The sequence below is a fragment of the Crinia signifera genome, chromosome 12 (assembly GCF_055691185.1).
Source record: "Crinia signifera chromosome 12, ASM5569118v1, whole genome shotgun sequence".
NCBI classification, from domain to species: domain Eukaryota; kingdom Metazoa; phylum Chordata; class Amphibia; order Anura; family Myobatrachidae; genus Crinia; species Crinia signifera.
In genome coordinates, this window is record NC_139228.1 from 56,748,968 (window position 1) to 56,770,580 (window position 21,613).

General features: G+C 47.2%; 1 protein-coding gene across 1 annotated transcript; it reads right to left on the minus strand.

Annotated features, from left to right (window-relative positions):
- Nucleotides 1-3,867: 3,867 nt before the first annotated feature.
- Nucleotides 3,868-16,417, minus strand: ESRRB (estrogen related receptor beta). The gene is made up of 8 exons (XM_083166024.1): nt 15,718-16,417; nt 13,525-13,623; nt 11,425-11,783; nt 11,087-11,203; nt 10,736-10,843; nt 9,239-9,406; nt 6,767-7,036; nt 3,868-5,490 (listed from the first exon to the last, which is right to left on the minus strand). The coding sequence occupies exons 2-8, from the start codon at nt 13,572-13,574 to the stop codon at nt 5,246-5,248; spliced, it is 1,317 nt and encodes a 438-aa protein (XP_083022150.1). The 5' UTR covers nt 13,575-13,623; nt 15,718-16,417; the 3' UTR covers nt 3,868-5,245.
- Nucleotides 16,418-21,613: the final 5,196 nt, after the last annotated feature.

Below are 21,613 nucleotides of genomic sequence, written 5' to 3' on the forward strand. Positions count from 1 at the left end.
AATACACTGCCCTTACCATTACCCTAATTCTCCTAATACACTGCCCTTACCCTAATTCTCCTAATACACTGCACTCACCATCACCCCAATTCTCCTAATACACTGCTCTCACCATCACCCCAATTCTCCTAATACACAGCCCTCACCATCACCCTAATTCTCCTAATACACATCCCCTAACCCGCACCCTCATTTTTCTAATTCACTGCCTTCATCATCACCCTAATTTTCCTAAAACACTGGCCCCATCATCACCCTAATACACTGCCCTCATCATCACCTTAATTCTCCTAATACACTGGCCTTGCCATCACCTTAATTCTAATACACTGCCCTCACCATCACCCTAATTCTCCTAATACACTGCCCTTACCATTACCCTAATTCTCCTAATACACTGCCCTTACCCTTATTCTCCTAATACAGTGGCCTCACCTTCACCCTAATTCTCCTAATACACTGCACTCACCATCACCCCAATTCTCCTAATACACTGCCCTCACCATCACCCTAATTCTCCTAATACACTGCCCTTACCATTACCCTAATTCTCCTAATACATTGCCCTTACCCTAATTCTTCTAATACAGTGGCCTCACCTTCACCCTAATTCTCCTAATACACTGCACTCACTATCACCCCAATTCTCCTAATACACTGCACTCACCATTACCCCAATTCTCCTAATACACTGCTTTCACCATCACCCCACTTCTCCTAATACACTGCTCTCACCATCACCCCAATTCTCCTAATACACTGCTCTCACCATCACCCCAATTCTCCTAATACACAGCCTTCACCATTACCCCAATTCTCCAAATACACTGCCCTCACCATCACCCCAATTCTCCTCATACACTGCCCTCATCATCACCCTAATTATCCTAATACACTGCCCTCACCATCACCCTAATTCAGTGGTGTTAAACTCATGGCCCTCCAGCTGTTGTGGAACTACATGTCCCAGCATGCCCTGCCACAGTTTTAGCAATCTGTTATATAAAATCTGTGGCAGGGCATGCTGGGATGTGTAGTTCCACACCAGCTGGAGGGCCATGAGTTTCACACCACTGTCCTAATAGGTCAGTCAGTGTCCATTAGAACATCAGCATTGCACACGAGCTATCATTGATGCCAAAAGCCAAATTCCCACAATGTAATAACACTGACCTGTTTCAGAATGTTGTTTAATGACATTTACATGTCATTTGCCCTTTTTATCTTATTTATTCTTCAATAACTATAATAATAATAATATAATTTCTGTCCTGCTCTCACACTGTATGTTTTCTTCAGTGGGGCCATAGGAGCCAATCACTGTCTGACCTCACAGCAAAGGATTCTGGGACTTTGACGTATAAGGCCTGTCAGACCATTAATGCAGGGTGGACACACTAATTATCAGATGTCATCTATTATCGACTTTACTTTATTTATCTTTGTTATAAGATTCTCCAGCATTGGCAACAACCAATTAACCCTAACTGAGATCATCAAGGCTGGAAGGCCAGAGGGAATTAGTGAGCGGTTCCCATCATCGTGTCCTTGTTCCACAGACCGATGCACCTCCTCATCCATAAAGAAGTCACTGTACATATACTTTATATAAATAGCCACTATAGGCTTTGGTACTTGTTTCCTAGCAGGCCGCCCAGATTTCTTACTTACGCTCAGTAGTTAATTTAGTTCTTTTATTCACTGCACCCTGAGTGAAATCGCATCGCATGGCCCTTTTTTGTGGCGTGAGATGAGATCTCAGTAGTTCATATGGTAAAACACCTAAAACAGCACCACTCTCCATGTCACCCCGAAGCGTGGCGAGCGGTGGCGGAACGCATCCTCCGACCTTTTCATACCCCCACTATCCACGTCGGCGTGGAGTTGATTTTATATACCGAGCCCAAAGCGAGGGGACGCGGAATACATGTAAAGGAATCCGCGTACCCTTGCGGGAACAGTTTTGTCCTGATTGGGCTGAAGGTCTGGTAATTAGGGGGCTGATTCCGAGGTCCACACACTGACGATAACATAAATTAGCGATTCACAGACATATTGGTGGTACATGCTAGCGCAGGGATGGGCAACACCGGCCCTCCAGATGGTAATGAACTACACATCCCAGGATTCCTTGCATCAGTTTCAGCATGGCCACATAGCAAAACTAATGCAAAGCATCCTGGGATGTGTAGTTCATTAACATCTGGAGGGCCGGTGTTGCCCAGCCCTGTGCTAGCGGATGGTGTGTCAGCGCTATAAAGCCTAGGGGTAGATACCTCACTGGGGTAGCAGCGCTATAAAGCCTGGGGGCAGATACCCCACTGGTGTAGCAGCACTATACAGCCTGGTGGCAGATAACCCACTGGTGTAGCAGCACTATACAGCCTGAGGGCAGATACCTCACTGGTGTAGCAGCGCTATACAGCCTGAGGGCAGATACCTCACTGGTGTAGCAGCGCTATAAAGTCTGGGGGCAGATAACCCACTGGTGTAGCAGCGCTATAAAGTCTGGGGGCAGATAACCCACTGGTGTAGCAGCGCTATAAAGCCTGGGGGCAGATAACCCACTGGTGTAGCAGCGCTATAAAGCCTGGGGGCAGATAACCCACTGGTGTAGCAGGGCTATAAAGACTTGGGACAGATAACCCACTGGTGTAGCAGCGCTATAAAGCCTGGGGGCAGATAACCCACTGGTGTAGCAGCGCTATAAAGCCTGGGGGCAGATACCCCACTGGTGTAGCAGCGCTATAAAGCCTGGGGGCAGATACCCCACTGGTGTAGCAGCGCTATAAAGCCTGGGGGCAGATACCCCACTGGTGTAGCAGCGCTATAAAGCCTGGGGGCACATACCCCACTGGTGTAGCAGTGCTATAAAGCCTGGGGGCAGATACCTCATTGGTGTAACAGCGCTATACAGCCTGGGGGCAGAAGCACCACTGATGTAGCAGCGCTATAAAGCCTGGGGGCAGATACCCCACTGGTGTAGCAGCACTATAAAGCCTGGGGGCAGATACCTCACTGGTGTAGCAGCACTATAAAGCCTGGGGGCAGATACCTCACTAGTGTAGCAGCACTATAAAGCCTGGCGGCAGATACCTTATTGGTGTAACAGCGCTATACAGCCTGGGGGCAGAAGCACCACTGATGTAGCAGCGCTATAAAGCCTGGGGGCAGATACCCCACTGGTGTAGCAGCGCTATAAAGCCTGGGGGCAGATACCCCACTGGTGTAGCAGTGCTATAAAGCCTAGGGGCAGATACCCCACTGGTGTAGCAGCGCTATAAAATCTGGGGGCAGATACCTCACTAGTGTAGCAGCGCTATAAAGCCTAGATGCAGATACCCCACTGGTGTAGCAGCGCTATAAAGCCTGGTGGCAGATACCCCACTGGTGTAGCAGCGCTATAAGGCCTAGAGGCAGATACCTCATTGGTGTAACAGCGCTATACAGCCTGGGGGCAGAAGCACCACTGATGTAGCAGCGCTATAAAGCCTGGGGGCAGATACCCCAATGGTGTAACAGCGCTATACAGCCTGGGGGCAGAAGCACCACTGATGTAGCAGCGCTATAAAGCCTGGGGGCAGATACCCCACTGGTGTAGCAGTGCTATAAAGCCTGGGGGCAGATACCCCACTGGTGTAGCAGTGCTATAAAGCCTAGGGGCAGATACCCCACTGGTGTAGCAGCGCTATAAAATCTGGGGGCAGATACCTCACTAGTGTAGCAGCGCTATAAAGCCTAGATGCAGATACCCCACTGGTGTAGCAGCGCTATAAAGCCTGGGGGCAGATACCCCACTGGTGTAGCAGCGCTATAAAGCCTGACAGTAGATTGCATACAGCGTCATTTCAGCGATGATCACACATATTCCAACTTGAAAGAATACATTTAATAAAGTGAACATTTATCAGAAACATGTTTTTGTTGTACTATTGTGCTCAGAGAGCTGACACTTACAGGAGCGGTTCTCTGGTTTATATGTCGCCCTAGTGGGGATTATGGCAGCCTCGGTTCTTTCCTCCCAACATTCAGAAACCCCTTCAACCAAATATGTTATTACCGCCACTACTTGCACCTTAGTAATGGGACTTTCACAACCGATTGTCCAACTTATGTTGAGTCTGTGCTGAGTCTACATCGTTGCACTTGGGCCTGGTGCGCCCCCAGCTGATCAGGCAGAGAACAGCACAATTGACTCTAGTGCAGGCCATCGGGCGCTGGATGATGGCTGCTGTGGCACTGGAGGGGAGAATCCTCAGTGCTGCCGCGCCATTGGTACTATATGTCTCTGCCATGCCATGCTACAGTCAGTGAGCTGTCAGGGTGTATTATCATGGCACATGTGCAAGGACTCACGGGGCTCCAGGCAAATAAGTGCTAGTGGAGAGCCCTGGGGATTCGGTAGCATCAGACTGCTGAAGCTGTTTGAATGTCCTCCTTCTGAAGCTGCCTTTCAGCCAAGTTGGGAGCTATGGTCTGTGAGTTCACCCTTGTTACCAAACTAGAACTGATCCATAATAACCAGCCGTCATCATCCACTAGGTGATGCAGCAATAGTGTGAAAACAATGTAGGGATCTGGTGGGGAAAGTGAATGCCCCTCTTATGATGCAGTTGTGACATCATTGTTCCGCCTCTGTACTCTGTTATCTGAGTGGAGCTAATTGAGCTGGGCTTGAATTGATTGGACAATGGATAGCTCGGAGCGGCCGATAGATAGAAGGGGTGTGATATTTATACTAGCAGAAGATGACTTTATATCAGCTCAGTCACTGGGGACGCACACAGGCGGAGGGCTGGACAGAGTGTGTGCAGTACCTACACACGTATTCAACGTGCAACATCTGAAAACACAGATTGCATACAAGGGGTCTCATTCTGGGTCTGAGGGAAAGTGGCCGTGTGCGCTGCCGGGGCGGATTTATGGCCGTATACGAATGCCAGTTCCCTCTGTACCAGATCCAACCCATTAGCGCTGATCTCATGCCCATGTACTGCCCCTCCAGGCCATGGCCAGTCACATTCAGAGGATCATAGCGCAGAACAGCTGCAGATGGGGTCCACACAGATTTGGCCCATTCTTGGTGTCCTTGAAGAATTACCAGCTGGTGCCAGGCTGGTGGGCGGCATGGACTCAGTGTTGTGTGTATTGTGTGGTCATTACATGTTATACAGTTGTGGGTCCATCGTGTGCAGTTCTAGTTCCTGTCCCCAGAGTCACTAATACCAAACAGTAGAGACCACTCTCACACTTTCGCTTCCAGCATTTCCAGGAACAGTTTGTGCATTGGAACCTGACCCTGTGCCCGGACTCCGTGGAAGTGTTGGACCACTTTGCTGGCAGTCTGGCGCAGTAGAGGGAGGGTGAGAAGGAGCTGACCGGTTCTTCGTGGCTCATCGCGGTGATGGCTGTTCTCATATTCAGTCAGAGCCTCTTGGAGCAGATCCTGCAGGTTCTGTACACTCTGCACATCCTCTATGTTCACAGAGTCTGCCAGACAGAGGGAAAGGGTGAGCTGTAGTACTGGAATAGCAGAGTACGTGTGGGAGTTGTAGTACTGGAATAGCAGGTGCTTGTATGAGTTGTAGTACTGGAATAGCAGGGTCATTGTGTGCATTGTAGTACTGCAATAGCAAGTGGCTTGTGTGCGTTGTAGTACTGGAATAGCAGGTGGCTTGTGTGCGTTGTAGTACTGGAATAGAAGAGTGCGTGTGGGAGTTGTAGTACTGGAATAGCAGGGTGCTTGTATGAGTTGTAGTACTGGAATAGCAGAGTGCTTGTGTGCATTGTAGTACTGCAATAGCAAGTGGCTTGTGTGCGTTGTAGTACTGGAATAGCAGGTGGCTTGTGTGCGTTGTAGTACTGGCATAGCAGGTGGCTTGTGTGCGTTGTAGTACTGGAATAGAAGAGTGCATGTGGGAGTTGTAGTACTGTAATAGCTGGGTGATTGTATGAGTTGTAGTACTGGAATAGCAGGGTGCTTGTGTGCATTGTAGTACTGCAATAGCAAGTGGCTTGTGTGCGTTGTAGTACTGGAATAGCAGGTGGCTTGTGTGCATTGTAGTACTGGAATAGAAGAGTGCGTATATGCATTGTAGTACTGGCCTAGCAGGTGGCTTGTGTGCATTGTAGTACTGGCATAGCAGAGTGCGTGTATGCATTGTAGTACTGGCATAGCCGAGTGCATGTGGGAGTTTTAGTACTGGAATAGCAGATGGCTTGAGTGAGTTGTAGTATGGGAATAGCAGGGCGCTTGCATCAGTTGTAGTACTGGAATAGTAGGGTGCTTGTGCACATTGTAGTACTGGAATATTTGAGTGCTTGCATGAGTTGTATTACTGAAATCGTAGGGTGCTTGTATGCATTGTAGTACTGAAATACTAGGGTGCTTGTATGCGCTGTAGTACTGAAATAGCATTGTGCTTGTGTGAGTTGTAGGACTGGAATAGTAGAGTGCTCGTGCCAGGCTTAGTACTGGAATACAGAGTAGTGCTTATGTGGATTGTAATACTGAAATAGAAGTGTAGTGGCTGTGTGGTTTGTAGTACTGGAATAGCAGATTAGTGCCTGTGTGGCTTGTAGTACTGGAATAGCAGAGTAGTGCCTGTGTGTTTTGTTGTACTGGAATAGCAGAGTAGTGCTTATGTGGATTGTAATACTGGAATAGTAGTTTAGTGGCTGTGTGATTTGTAGTACTGGAATAGCAGAGTAGTGCCTGTGTGGTTTGTAGCACTGGAATAGTAATGCTGATATGGAAGTTGCTTACCAGAGTTAGTGAGTACCAGAGCTTTTAACGTAACATACTCCTCTTTGCCAAGGCGAAGCTTGCGGTATCTGTGCACCAACTGCATAGTGCACACATACAGATCATGTAGGCCACTGATTCGGGACCTCATCTCATCCATGACATAGTCCTCAGCGTACACTAGCTCATCCTGGTATGGCAGCGAGCGAAACACAACTCCCAGCAGTAAGATCTCCATCCAGGCCCCTTGTAGTAAGCTCATCTGATCGCCCAGGGACAGAGTGGAGAAACCTGCAGGACAGGCACCCGTTGTATACATTAATGAATAGATTCTGGTTCAATGCTTACTACACTCTAACAGCACTTGTGGCTTCGTAGCCAGAAGGTGGCGCTAGTATACATATATAATAAGCTTACTGTCCTCGCTCAACCTACTTCATACTCTTCTTCCCAACACTTCTCAATGATCTGAACACTGCTATATGAAGAGGCTATTACTTACTTCTAATCCTCTTGGATCTTCCTTGTTATACAAACACTACAATCCTTAAGTATCCAGGACACTATCCTATCCTGGTTTTCATCCTAAGGATTAAATTGCACCGTCAGTGTTGGTTTCTCTAGATCCCACCAACTAAGCTCATACCAGTTGGAGACCACAAGGTTCAATCCTAGGTTCTTTACTCTCTATCACTATCTTAAGGCTCAGTCCGAGGTCCTCTACTCCAGATAGAGTAAAAATCCCGGCGGACGGAATCCTGGCGGTCAAAATACCGATGCCGGAATCCAGACCACCACAATGCCGGCAATTTCTCTACTCTCCTCTATAAGTACCATAAGGCTCCACCCTGGGTCCTCTGCTAACTCCTATCAGAACATCAAGACTCAATCCTAGGTTCTTTACTCTCTAAAAATAGCACATGGCTCCGTCCTGGGTCATCTACTCTCCTCTATCAGTACCATAAGGTTCAGTCCTAGGTGTTTTACTCACTCCTGTCAGAACCACAAGGCTCAGTTCTAGGTCCCCTGCTCTTCTATAACAAGGTTCACCCCTCTCCAATGAGGAATTGTAGTGGGCTTTGAACGCCCACCATTATACTGTGTAAAATGGGGTTAATAGCTGAGGATGGGATAGTAATGGGGTCTGCACACCCTCTATTATAGGTTGTAATATGGTTAACGGATGAGGAAGGGATAGTAGTGGGCTCTGCACACCCTCCTTTATAGGGTATAATAGGGTTAGTAGTGGAGGATGGGATAGTATTAGGGTCTGCACATGCTCCATTATAGGGTGTAATGGCTGAAGATGGGATAGTAGTGGGCTCTGCACATCCTCCTTTATATGGTATATTAGGGTTAGTAGTGGAGGATGGGATAGTAGTGGGCTCTGCACACCCTCCATTATAGGGTGTAATAGGATTAATGGCTGAGGATGGGATAGTAGTGGGCTCAGCACACCCTCCATTATAGGGTGTAATAGGAATAAAGGCTAAAGATGAGATAGAAGGAGATTCTGCTCACCCTCTATCATAGGGTGTAATAGGTGTAATGGCTGAAGATGACATAGTAGTGGGCTCTGCACACCCTCCATTATAGGGTGTAATAGGAATAAAGGCTAAAGATGAGATAGTAGGGGATTCTGCTCACTCTCTATTATAGGGTGTAATATGAATAATGGCTGAGGATGGTATCGTAGTGGATTCTGCACACCCTCCATTATAGGGTGTAATATGGGTAACGGATGAGGACGTGATAGTAGTGGGGTCTGCACATCCTCCTTTATAAGGTGTAATAAGGTTAATGGCTGAGGATGGGATAGTAGTGGGGTCTGCACATCCTCCATTATAGGGTGTAATAGGATTAATGGCTGAGGACAGGATAGTAGTGGGCTCTGCACACCCTCCTTTATAGGGTGTAATAAGGTTAATGGCTGAGGACAGGATAGTAGTGGGTGCTTCACACCCATTATATGGTGTAATAGGATTAATGGCTGAGGACAGGATAGTAGTGGGTGCTTCACACCCATTATATGGTGTAATAGGATTAATGGCTGAGGACAGGATAGTAGTGGATGCTGCAGACCCTCCATTATAGGGTATAATAGGATTAATGGCTGAGGACAGGATAGTAGTGGGTGCTCCACATCCTCCATTATAGGGTGTAATAAGGATAATGGCTGAGGATGGGATAGTAGTTAACTCTGCACACTCTCCCTCCATTATAGGGTGTAATTGGATTAATGGCTGAAGATGAGATAGTAGTGGGCTTTGCACACCCTCCATTATAGGGTGTAATTGGTTCAATGGCTGAGGACTGGATAGCAGTGGACTCTGCACACCCTCCATTATAGGGTGTAATAGGGTCAATGTCTGAGGACAGGATAGTAGTGGGCTCTGCACACCCTCTATTATAGGGTGTAATAGGGTTAATGGATGGGATAGTAATGAGCTCTGTACACACACACGCCTATGAGTTGTAGGAAGAGTCACTGACCTGGGATATGTTTGGCCCATCCAATGGTCACCACCAGCTCACGGTCTGCAAGGTCACAGAGTGTGGTCAGGGCTTTGATGTCACTATCCGGAAGAGTTGGGTCTGGCATGGCGTAGATCTTCTCTGGCTCCGCCACTAGAAGGTGTGATACAATCCTTGCCCTTGTGTCTGGAACAAGACAGATACTTGGCTAAGTTGTGGGTGAAACATTCCCTGCAAATCATCCTGCTCTTAATTCTCAGCATGGCTACCAGTCTGCTATGGAACCTTGTGGCTCCTTATACATAAATTATAATGCTGCTACAAAGGTCTTCCCTGGGGCACATACATGTGTCTGAAGGTGGGATGCCCACTTTGAGCATCCACAAATGCTGTAAAAGCACTTGGTGCATTCCCAGATGCCAGGCTAGGTGTAGAACCTCCATCAGAATGTGACTAAGCAGCCATTATGCAACCACTAAGCAGCCATTATACACCACAGCGACTAAGCAGCCATTATGCAACCACTTTAGTGACATAGCTGCAACGCTCCAAGAACATTCCCATGAGATGGAGAACCCTCATGCATCCGCAACGCCCAATACATTTCCAATACACTTCTGCAACCATCTGCACTGAGACATGAGGACAGTGGACAAATAAGAGGCGAAAAGGACAAGATCATAATATCAGAGATAGATCTGGATAATGTTTGAGGGATCTATTGTGTCATGTGAAAACTCATCAGATTGTGAGGATGGGCAGATAAAGAAGCAACCTAGAACATTTCACCTATGTACTGGGTTGTTTCTTTATCTGTGCTGTGATTAGGGTGAGGTTCATGTTAGGGTTATTATAGTTAGGTCACAGATAGGGTTAGGCCGCAGGTAGGGTTAGGCTGTGGTTAGCGTTGTAGCACTTTGTCAACACGTCGACTGTCAGCATGTACAATGTCAATATAATGACCTTGTCAACATTATGCATGTCAACATAACGTCCACAGCAACAGTATAACAGGGGAATAACATTCATTTATTTAATGTACTTTCCCAGTAATCAGCCCTCGGTAATGGGTGACCAATAGTATCCAGCCTTATTAGCTCCTCCTCCCAATCTACATAGACCCACGGGGTAAATTTACCAAGATGGGAGTTCTATTGATGATGGCATGTTGCCCATAGCAACCAATCAGATTCTACTTAGTTCTTTAGCATCTTCTCTAGATTCTAGAAGAAAATAGATAGAATCTTATTGGTTGCTAAGGGCAACATCCCATCTTCAATAGAACTCACATTTTAGTAAATGTATCCCACAGAGTCCTGTTAGGCTGTACCTCCATTAGCTAGCCTCATCAGCCCCCAACCTACGCAGCCCCACAGTTGTTATACTCCTCCCCTTCACAGATATTTCAGCCCCCCAGAGTCTTGTCAGGCCGCCCCCTCGTACTGTACATACAAAGCTTATGGTGTTAGGCCTCTTGCTCGCCCACAGTCTCCTCTGTTAAATTATTGCACTCACAAGGTTTCTTATGGCCGGCTGCCACCTGTAGTCCATATAACGCGTTCTCTGATTCCAGGCGCCTTTTGTATTTCTGTCTCCCACCTCGGACCCGGTCCAGTCGCACTCCTGTGAATAAAGATCCTGGTGTAAGCACAAGCTGTATTCGCCAGGAACCACGGCCTGTGCGCTCTATGCTGTGAAGTCCTTCAGGTGGTTCTTGGTGAACACCAGTCAGGTTCCGTACCTCCAGACTAGCATTGCAAACACAGGTTAGACTGAGTCCAACAGAAATCTGAGCGATGTGATAGATGTATAAATGGACGTGTGGTGACCACACCTGTGAACAAGGCTGCACACTTCTGTCCTCACCTTCCTTCAGCATGCCGACCTTCAGACACTTGGCGAATCGGCAGGACTGGCAGGATTTCCTCCGCCGCTTGGTAATCTCGCACTGTTTGGAGGCCGGGCAGCTATACTCGATGTTACCTGGGGAGTGGGTACACATTACTTGGAGACATAATAACACACAGAAGCAACCAACCTGGTGGTCATTGTTTTAGTATACATCTGGTTACTACTGGTTATAGCATTTTATTGACAATGGTAGATGTCCTTGGCACAACCAGATACCACTAATTCATTGGCACCATTCTTACACATTAAGAAACCAGGATTGTTGAGAATGTCCCCACCTCATAGGAACATACCTTGGATGGTACGTTTGAAGAACGCCTTGCACGCTTCACAGGATGCCACACCATAGTGGTACCCAGATGCCACATCTCCGCACACTAGGCACAACCTCTTGGGGACCGCAGTGAGTGTGTACTCACACTTAGCAGGAGATCCTGTTCTCCTACAGACCTCAAAGTGTCTATGGCTGCTACAGATTGGAGAGGAGTCCAGACCACCCAGTGATAGGCTGAAAGTCCCACTAGTGTCAGAAGATTCACTGGGGCTGTGATGTGTAACAGATCCCACCACGGAGCAGGGGCTGCATGTCTCCCGTTTCAGAAAACATTCAGAGGTCAGATGTCGATCATCAGAGGTCATCCTGAAGAGGAACCTGCAGAGAGGAGACCAGGGATCATGTAATGCGTTACTGTAATTCTGTAATGTATCTACGGTACAACACCTACCGGCTGTATCTAGTATGGAAGGGGGGGTTTATAAACTCAGGCCTACCAGCAGCATAACACTAACCTCACCTTATGAACCCTCCCCTCCTCCTAATACACAGACATCAGGGTCACAGTGACCCCTCCCCCTCCTCCTAATACACAGATATCATCCTAATATAAAGAGAGCATGACAACACTGACCTCTAACCTCCTCCTAATACACAGATATCTAGGGTAATATGGACGGTTTAATGGTTAGCATTACTTCCTCACAGTGCTGAGGTCATGGGTTTGATTCCCACCATGGCCCTAACTGTGTGGAGTTTGTATATTCTCCCCATACTTGCGTGGGTTTCCTCCGGGTAGTTCGGTTTCCTCCCACAATCCAAAAATACCAAAAATTGGCTTCTAACAAAATAAACCCTAGAATGTCTGTGTGTGCGTGTGTGTGCATGTGGTAGGGAATATAGATTGTAAGCTCCACTGGGGCAGGGACTGATGTGAATGTTTAAATATACTCTGTAAAGCGCTGCGGAATATGTGTGCTAACTGTTAATAATAATAATAATAATAATAATATCATCCCAATATAAAGAGAGAGCATGAGACACTGACCTCTAACCTCCTCCTAATACACAGACATCAGGGCACACCGACCTCTCCCCTCCTCCTAATACACAGACATCAGGGGAGACACTGGTCTCTCCCATCCTTCTAATACACAGACATCAGGGCACACTGACCTCTCCCCTCCTCCTAATACACAGACATCAGGGCACACTGACCTCTCCCCTCCTCCTAATACACAGACATAAGGACACACTGACCTCTCCCCTCCTCCTAATACACAGATATCAGGACACACTGACTTCTCCACTCCTCCTAATACATATCATCCTAATATACAGAGAGCATGACACACTGACCTCTGCCCTCCTCCTAATACACAGACAACAGGAGACACTGACCTCTCCCCTCTTTCTAATACACAGACATCAGGGGAGACAATGGTCTCTCCCATCCTCCTAATACACAGACATCAGGGGACACACTGACCTCTTCCTTTCTCCTTATATACAGACATCAGGACACAGTGACCTCTCCTCTCCTCCTATTACACACACCTCAGGGGACACACTGACCTCTCCCCTCCTCCTAATACACACATCAGGGGACACATTGACCTCTCCCCTTCTTCTTATATACAGACATCAGGGGACAATTATCTCTCCCCTCCTCCTAATACACAGACACAGAGGCGTAACTCTGGGAGACAATGGAGTCATCTGCCGCCGGGCTCCTGCTCTCAAGGAGCTTGCCAGCTTGAATCAGTTAATTGAAAGCCATTGATATCCCTTCTCAGGCTGACTCCCCTCCTAATATCATTTTTGCAAGTGTCACATCCTGTATTGGAACCCATGACCTGTTTTACTAGAGACAGACACCTTACTGATTTAGCTATTTGGGGGGCACCAATATTTATCTAGCCTCCGGGCAACTGGAACGAACTTACGCCACTGCACAGACATAAGGGCACACTGACCTCTCCCCTCCTAATACATAGACATCAGGGGACACTAACTTCTTCCCTCCTAATACATAGACATCAGGGGACAGTGACCTCTTCCCTCCTCCTAATACACAGAGATCAGGTCACAGATGATACCTGGCATACATCATACTTACTGATTGTGCAATTTTGCAGAGTCAGATACACAACATTCTGTAAGGTCCATTATTCCCAATGACAGTCCGGAACCGGGCACAGAACGGAGTCTTTTGACACTGGGTAGAGCAAAGTCAAGATGTAAACTATATTGCCAGGGTGACGATGTTCATGGTGCTATATGGACAGAGGGTGAGGTGTAAAGTAGGGTATCCGGACTGGTCATAGACAGACTCATTACAGACAGTCATATGGTCGACCACTAATGGTCGACAGTCAAAAGGTCGACAGGGTTAAAAGGTTGACAGTCAAAAGGTCTTCAGGGTTTAAAGGGCAACACCCAATAGGTTTAACAGGGTCTAAAGGTCGACAGGGTTTAAAGGTTGACAGGCAATAGGTTGACATGGTGAAAAGGTCGACATGGTAAAAAGGTTGACATGCATTCTTTTACTAATTTTTCTGCAGACATGTGCCGACAGGCGGTATTTCAAACCCTACCATCCACTAGGGTGTGGAGGGAGAATAAAATAGTGTGCTGAGCGCAGCGAGCCCGAAGCATGGCGAGTGCAGCGGTACACTTAGACAGTGCCCATGTCGACCTATGTCGACACAGACACCCTAAAAACATTAACATGTCGACCTTTTGACCATGTCGACCTTTTTCATGTTGATCATTTAACCATGTCGAACTTTTACATGTCGACCTTAAGACCCTGTCGACCTTGTGACTGTCGACAATTAGTGATCGACCATATGACTGTATATGATGAGTCTGTATAATTTATACCATAACCGTAAAGTGAAGGGCTGCGTGGACAGAGTGAGGAGAGTAAGGGCAGCGTGGACAGAGTGATGAGAGTGTAGGGCTACGTGGACAGAGTAGAGGGCTACCTGGACAGAGTGATGAGAGTAAGGGCAGCGTGGATACAGTGATGAGAGTAAGGGCAGCGTGGATACAGTGATGAGAGTAAGGGCAGCGTGGACAGAGTGAGGAGAGTAAGGGCTGCGTGGACAGAGTGAGGAGAGTAAGGGCTGCGTGGACAGAGTGAGGAGAGTAAGGGCTGCGTGGACAGAGTGAGGAGAGTAAGGGCTGCGTGGATACAGTGATGAGAGTAAGGGCAGCGTGGACAGAGTGATGAGAGTGTAGGGCTACGTGGACAGAGTAGAGGGCTACGTGGACAGAGTGATGAGAGTAAGGGCAGCGTGGATACAGTGATGAGAGTAAGGGCAGCGTGGACAGAGTGAGGAGAGTAAGGGCTGCGTGGACAGAGTGAGGAGAGTAAGGGCTGCGTGGACAGAGTGAGGAGAGTAAGGGCTGCGTGGATACAGTGAGGAGAGTAAGGGCTGCGTGGACAGAGTGAGGAGAGTAAGGGCAGCGTGGGCAGAGTGGTGACAGTAAGGGCTGTGTGAACAGATCGATCAGAGTGTAGGGCTACGTGGACAGAGTGATGAGAGTGTAGGGCTATGTGGACAGAGTGATGAGAGTAAGGGCTGCGTGGATACAGTGATGAGAGTAAGGACTGCGTGGACAGAGTGAGGAGAGTAAGGGCTGCGTGGACAGAGTGAGGAGAGTAAGGGCAGCGAGGACAGAGTGAAGAGAGTAAGGGCAGTGTGGACAGAGTGAGGAGAGTAAGGGCTGTGTGGACAGAGTGAGGAGTGTAGCGGGCTGTGTGGACAGAGTGAGGAGTGTAGCGGGCTGTGTGGACAGGGTGAGGAGTAAGGGCAGCGAGGACAGAGTGAGGAGAGTAAGGGCAGTGTGGACAGAGTGAGGAGAGTAAGGGCTGTGTGGACAGAGTGAGGAGTGTAGCGGGCTGTGTGGACAGGGTGAGGAGTAAGGGCAGCGTGGACAGAGTGAGGAGTGTAGCGAGCTGTGTGGACAGAGTGAAGGTAGCTGCAGCGTAGACAGGTGGAGATGTATCAAAGGTTGGAAAGAGATAAAATACCAATTAATCATTTTCTGACATCTTTTTTCCAACTTTGTTGCAAAATGACAGTCAGCTGATTGGTTGGCACTTTATCTTTCTCTCCAAACTTTGCTAAATCTCCCCCATAGAGAGTGATGCAGGTAGAGAGGGTTGCATGTGTTGAGGAGACATGGAATGAGAGTATATGTGGGTAGTGGGGCAGTGCTGGAGATATATATATATCCAGGTGAGTGATGCAGGTCAGGGGAACAGTCAGGCACAGTGCAGGGATTTGTGGTGCAGATTTACCTTGTAGAAATGAGACGTCTTCTAGCAGGGACATTGGAGGTGCACAGAATTGCACGCTGGAGGAATTACAGAGGTCCAAGGACAATAGTGAATAGATGGAGAGTTCCCGGGAGAACCTCAGCAGTAGGAGCAGGTGAGAAGGTCCAGACTGGGCGATCTCCAGGAGAGAACGTGTTGAGTGCCAGGTGAGGAGACCTGGAAGAGATGCGCACAGGATCGTAGCTGGAGCTGTGCAGGAATGGAAAGCTGGATGGGCTCTGAAAGTAGAGAGGGGGGCTGGACACAGGCTGACAGGAGAGGGGAGGGTATGATCGTGCCTGGGTGGAGGAATCTCTTTCCTGGGACCTTGCACAAGCAGGTGACAAAACGTGCACCAGACGGAGGGGGACAGAAAGTGGTGGCAGGAGGGAGAACTGGAATAACTCTGACATCTCCAGAAGGATATAAATACATTAGAGACTGTACAAAGAAGGGCAACTAAAATGGTGCATGGCCTACATCACAAAACGTGCCAGGAAAGACTAAAAGATCTTAATATGTATACTTTAGAGCAGAGAAGGGAAAGGGGGGACATGATAGAAACTTTCAAATATATCAAGGGCTTTAACAAGGTGCAGGTGGGAGACATTCTTCACAGGAAGAGGTGCAGCAGAACACAGGGACATGCACTGACACTAGAGGGAGGAAGATTCAGGGGAAATGTGAGGAAGAATTACTTCACAGAAAGAGTAGTAGGTAAGTGGAATAGCCTCCCATCAGAGGTGGTAGAGGCAAATACAGCAGTACAATTTAAACATGCTTGGGATAAGCATATTGATATCCTAACAAATAAATAAGGATCTGATATGGTTTGAGGTAACATGGTTAAAAAAAGGAGCAGACTAGATGGGCCAAGTGGTTCTTATCTGCCGTCCACAGGTGACAGAAATGGGGAGTCTAGAGAGAGATACATTTGTGAGAGATAAGTGTCATCTTGTATACAGGCCGTGTTTGAAAAATAATAACAGCTGATTGGCTGGTACTTTCTTAATTGCTATTTTTTCTCTCCCGGGACTTTGATAAATACCCCCCATAGACTGATAAGGCACACCCTGACAGATAGGGAGCACACCCTGACAGATAGGGGGCACACCCTGACAGATAGGGGGCACACCCTGACAGAGAGGGGGCACACCCTGACAGAGAGGGGGCACACCCTGACTGACAGGGGGCACACCCTGACTGATAGGGGGCACACCCTGACTGATAGGGGGCACATCCTGCATAAATAAATAAGCTAGCCACCCCGGGATATGTGTGCTGCAGGCAGAGGGCCCAAGAAAGAGGCACGGAGATAGCAGAGTAGGGTGTAGTGGGGGGCACAGTACAGAGATAGCACAGTAGGTTGTAGGGGGGGAACAGTACAGAGATAGCACAGTAGGGTGTAGTGGGGGGACAGGATACACCATTAGTAGAGAGGCATGTAGGTAGCAGTTGGGTGAAGTGCAGGTGTAGAGGAGAGGACACACAGAGCCCCACCGATAGCATAGGGGTGTTATACCTTTAGATAAAGCAGAATTTAGATTTGTGTCTTTTTTTGTGCAGAATATCAGAAGAGCAGAATGAGAGCAGGGAAGTGATTTATTTCTGTATAAGGGTCCTGTCAAACACGCATCATCTCCTTAATGGTCAAGTTATGTTTGGGCAGTGAGAGGGGCCGCAGGGAGCCAGGCCAGGAACCATTGTTAGACCCCTCGGGAAGAGAATGCACTTGCTGCCGGGTGTGTACATGGCACTGAGCACTGGTAACGAGACCGCTTTTAGCTGAAACACAGGGGATTCTGGGAGCTGTGGGACAAGCAGCACTTTCCAGCCCAGGTTCTAGCACATGTTAATGGCCATTACCGGACTAGAAGCGCTCAGCCATGTAACGTGTTGCATAGAATGTATCATTTCTCTGAAGTTTAACCCTTCACATGTTATGCCTATCACACAGGGATATGCTCCAATAGCCAAATCAAAGCTAACATGACCTCAATGAAGGGGCCTTGGACATCCTTCAATGGATCGTAATCCCGGATGTTCATCGACAGTGACTAACTGCAATGATTGTGAGAAAGAGCAGGTCATGTGCACGTGATTGTGACCAGCAATGGCCCCTGATGTACTAGTAGTGCATATCTACTATTCCTGGCTTACTTCTTTTTCACACTTCAGTGGACGTTATACAATACAAAGATCCATAATGCAGGCAAGGCTTATCTAAATTCTCCCTCATATAATAACCATATATTCCAGTTTTGACACCTGATAACCTTGTATGAATTATTGAATGTTATTTTAACTTTTATAAATGTGAAATGATTGTAAATTAGCCGTAGTAGTGGCGGATGCATCTAGCAAAAGGTTAGGTACAGACAGAGTAGTATAATACGCACATGTGTGCACCCACACAGACACAAAACAGCAGGTAGTACATTTGGGGGTTCTCTCGCTTTCCTGATGTGACTTTTGTATAATCACGCGGCTGCTGTATTGCATATCTGGATTCTATTGGATTTGAAAGCATTAACTGCTCGAGCATTGATCAAAGCCGGCTTTATGGAGCAACATGGAAGAGGAAGACCAAGTGAGGCTCCACCTCCATTGAAGTGCAGGATTGTGTCATAGGCACCTCCTGAAACCTAACGGAAGCAAGACCTAAAACAGCATGTACACATAAGTACATCTGCATGCAGCGTCTTCAGCATTTGTGTCCAGGGTGCTTCTCCAACTATGACAGCAAACGTTAACATCAGTCACATTCAATTTGTGACAAAGGCGAACTTTGTAGAAGAAGTAAATTAAGGTCATTGTTGTTTCCGGATGAATATATCTGTAAATAAAAATGTATTGTTTTCAACTTAGAGGAGTTTTGTTTTGAAGGAAATAACACAGTAAGCAGCAGGAAAGAGAACACATTGGAACCATACCAGGCATTTGGTGTTCAATGGTTACTGGTCTGTTCTAGGATAATAGGGAAATGTTTTATGTCGCAGATGCATCATGTCCACAAGTGGACACATATAAAACCGCTTTCATTTTATAGTTTAAAAAAAAAAACAACACCTTTTTTTTGTGTGTTTTTAGAAGCCCTGAAGATAAATGACAACAACAAAAAAATTCCTTTAAAAACAAATCTTGCGTTAGGGTATCAGAATTCAGTCGTGAAAGGGTTAAAGATCTATTTGACATTAGCAGGAGTGATCCCATCAGGGGAACTACTGCATATAGCAGGTGTGATCCACCCATGTTTACCCCCTCATACGCCCATCAGGGTAACTACAGCCACAGTTCGGAGGAACTGATCCTACCTGCATCATCACAACCCTTCTAGCTGGTGACAACAAGCCGTATTCATGCCGAAAGATGGCTAACCAAGTACAAATAGGTATGGATCATTAGATCTACAACACAATGGTCAAAAAGCATTGGATTGACACCATTAGGTCGACATGGGTCTAAGTCGGTATCGGTGTAGGTCAACATGGGGTTTTTCGCCCTAATTTCGACACAGTCTACATAAACAATGCAACGTGGCACCGTGTCCCCTCGCCATGCTTCGGGCATGGTGCCGCACTACGCTCGGCACACTATTTTACTCTCCCACCACGCCCTATTGGATGGTAGGGCATGAAATACCGCTTGTCAGCAAATGTCGGCTCAAAAAACTGTGAAAAACCCCATGTTGACCTAATGCTTGAGTCGACCTAATGACCTGCCGACCTACACCCATGTCGACCTTTCTGCGTGTTGACCTAATGACCATATCCCGTACAAATCCGGTGGTTACGTTAATTGGGCCACTCAGTATCGGAATTAGGGAGGAGCTATCAGCCCGCCACACTGTGCATTTCCCATTGTTGAAAAAAGTTTTAAACAATTCCAAAAGTTAATTCTTCTGTCACTTTGTGGAACCCAATATAAAAGAGCTGGTGATGATCACATGGAGCTGCCAAAGGAGTGGGCGATTATAAGCAACACGCAAATAATTCTATTGGTTACTGGGGAAATAAAATCATAGCAAATAACACAATGTGATATATTGTTGGGGGAAGTCAGAAAATGTATTGTACATGCCGGTTACAGGGCCCTGATTATAATCAGGCTGATATTTCAGCTGCAGGCTTTGGGGGCAGGAACGTGTATAAATTAGTACTGAGAGTATAATATCCAGAATGAACTGGGTCACAGTAATAACAAATACCCCCCCTTCCCCAGAGACGGAGGAGGCATAGCGTTACCACCACCAGTAACGTCATTAATCCCAGTCTTATACCAGGTAGTTCTGAGTCCGTGGATGAGCGATTTTCAATCAGAAAGATAACCCTGGGATAATTATGCATCAACGAGGAGTAAATATTGTGTCACTCCTATCAATCTAAAGGGGCCGCTTGTTACATCTGTCATTCATTTATCAACACAGAGGACCATTAGCAGAGGGGAGATGAAAGGGGGGTGGAGGTAAGAGACAGAACAGCGATTGTCCTGGAGGAATGGTAGCAGTGTCACGGGCCTGTGTTTGGGGGTAACAATTGGGGTAAGTTTGATGCAGTGTCGCACTGTCTTAGCATTGTAGCTCGCTGTAAAGGCTGCGCAGGAGACGGCAAGGCCTCCCCCGTACACCTGCAGGCAGGGGGTGCAGACAGGTAATAATGACACCTGGTAACTGAAGCCGCTGGTTCCTGCCGGTGGAGAGTGAGACGCATCCTGCAATGACAGAAGAAACAGCGGCCACCTGTCAGCATCAGCCGGGGGAGGGAGGCTCGGTCCTGGGGGACACTGATATGTACAGGAAAGTGGCTGTGCCAAGGCAATGCCCAGCAGAATTAACTCTCACACTGGGGGCTCAGGCTGCACTTGTGCCGCCTGGTACATTGAGGGTGAGACCTCTCAGCTTGGCTGCCCTGCAGTCAGTTCAGATCCGAGCATAGAGAGGCTCCGGATCCGTCCTGTATATAGGGATCAGCTCATTCCCTGGAGGTAATTCACCGGCCAACTATATGCTACACTTGTGGCCAGTAATAAGATGTTAATGGTAAATAATTCCAGTGCTCTACTAGGATTGATCACGATCAAGAGTATCCTGCCTGGCAGCTCCAATAGACATGTAACTAAAAACAGGGTAGCCTGATATAATTCAGGGGTAGATTTATTAAGCTTGGTGAAGTGATAAAGTGTTTTTTTTTTTTTTTTTTATCACCGGCCAATCAGCTCCTACCTGTCATTTTTCAAACCAAGCCTGTAACTTCACAGTTTGGAGCTGATTGGACGGTGATAAAAACCAGACACTTTATCACTTCACCGAGCTTAATAATTCTGCCCCTGAGTGTCTAACTGCCCAACTGACAATTACCATAGGTCTACCTGCACAATTACACTTGTAGGAACAGGGAATTACTCCTCCCCTTGCCCAGAGGGAGGACTAACTGCACAATTACACATCCCCTTCCCTGTTGGAACAGGGAATTACTCTTCCAGTCACCCTACAGAAAGAGGACTAACTGCACAATTACCCTTCCACTAACCATATAGAAAGAGATCTAACTGCACAAATATGTTTCCACTTACCATAAAGGAAGAGATCTAACGGCAAATACCTTTCCACTAACCATATAGGAAGAGATCTAAATGCAAAATTACCCTTCCACTTACCATATATGAAGAGATCTAACGGCACAAATACCCTTCCACAGTACTTGTTTCCTAGCACGGCGCCCATGATTTTCATCTTATGCCATCGTTTCGATTGCATCGCATGCGACCTGATCGCATGCGATGCGATCAGACCCAATTTTTTAATTGTACAGGCATCCTGATGGGTGATTACTATGTTAAATGCAACCCCATTGTTAATGCCACCCCAACCCGAAGTGTG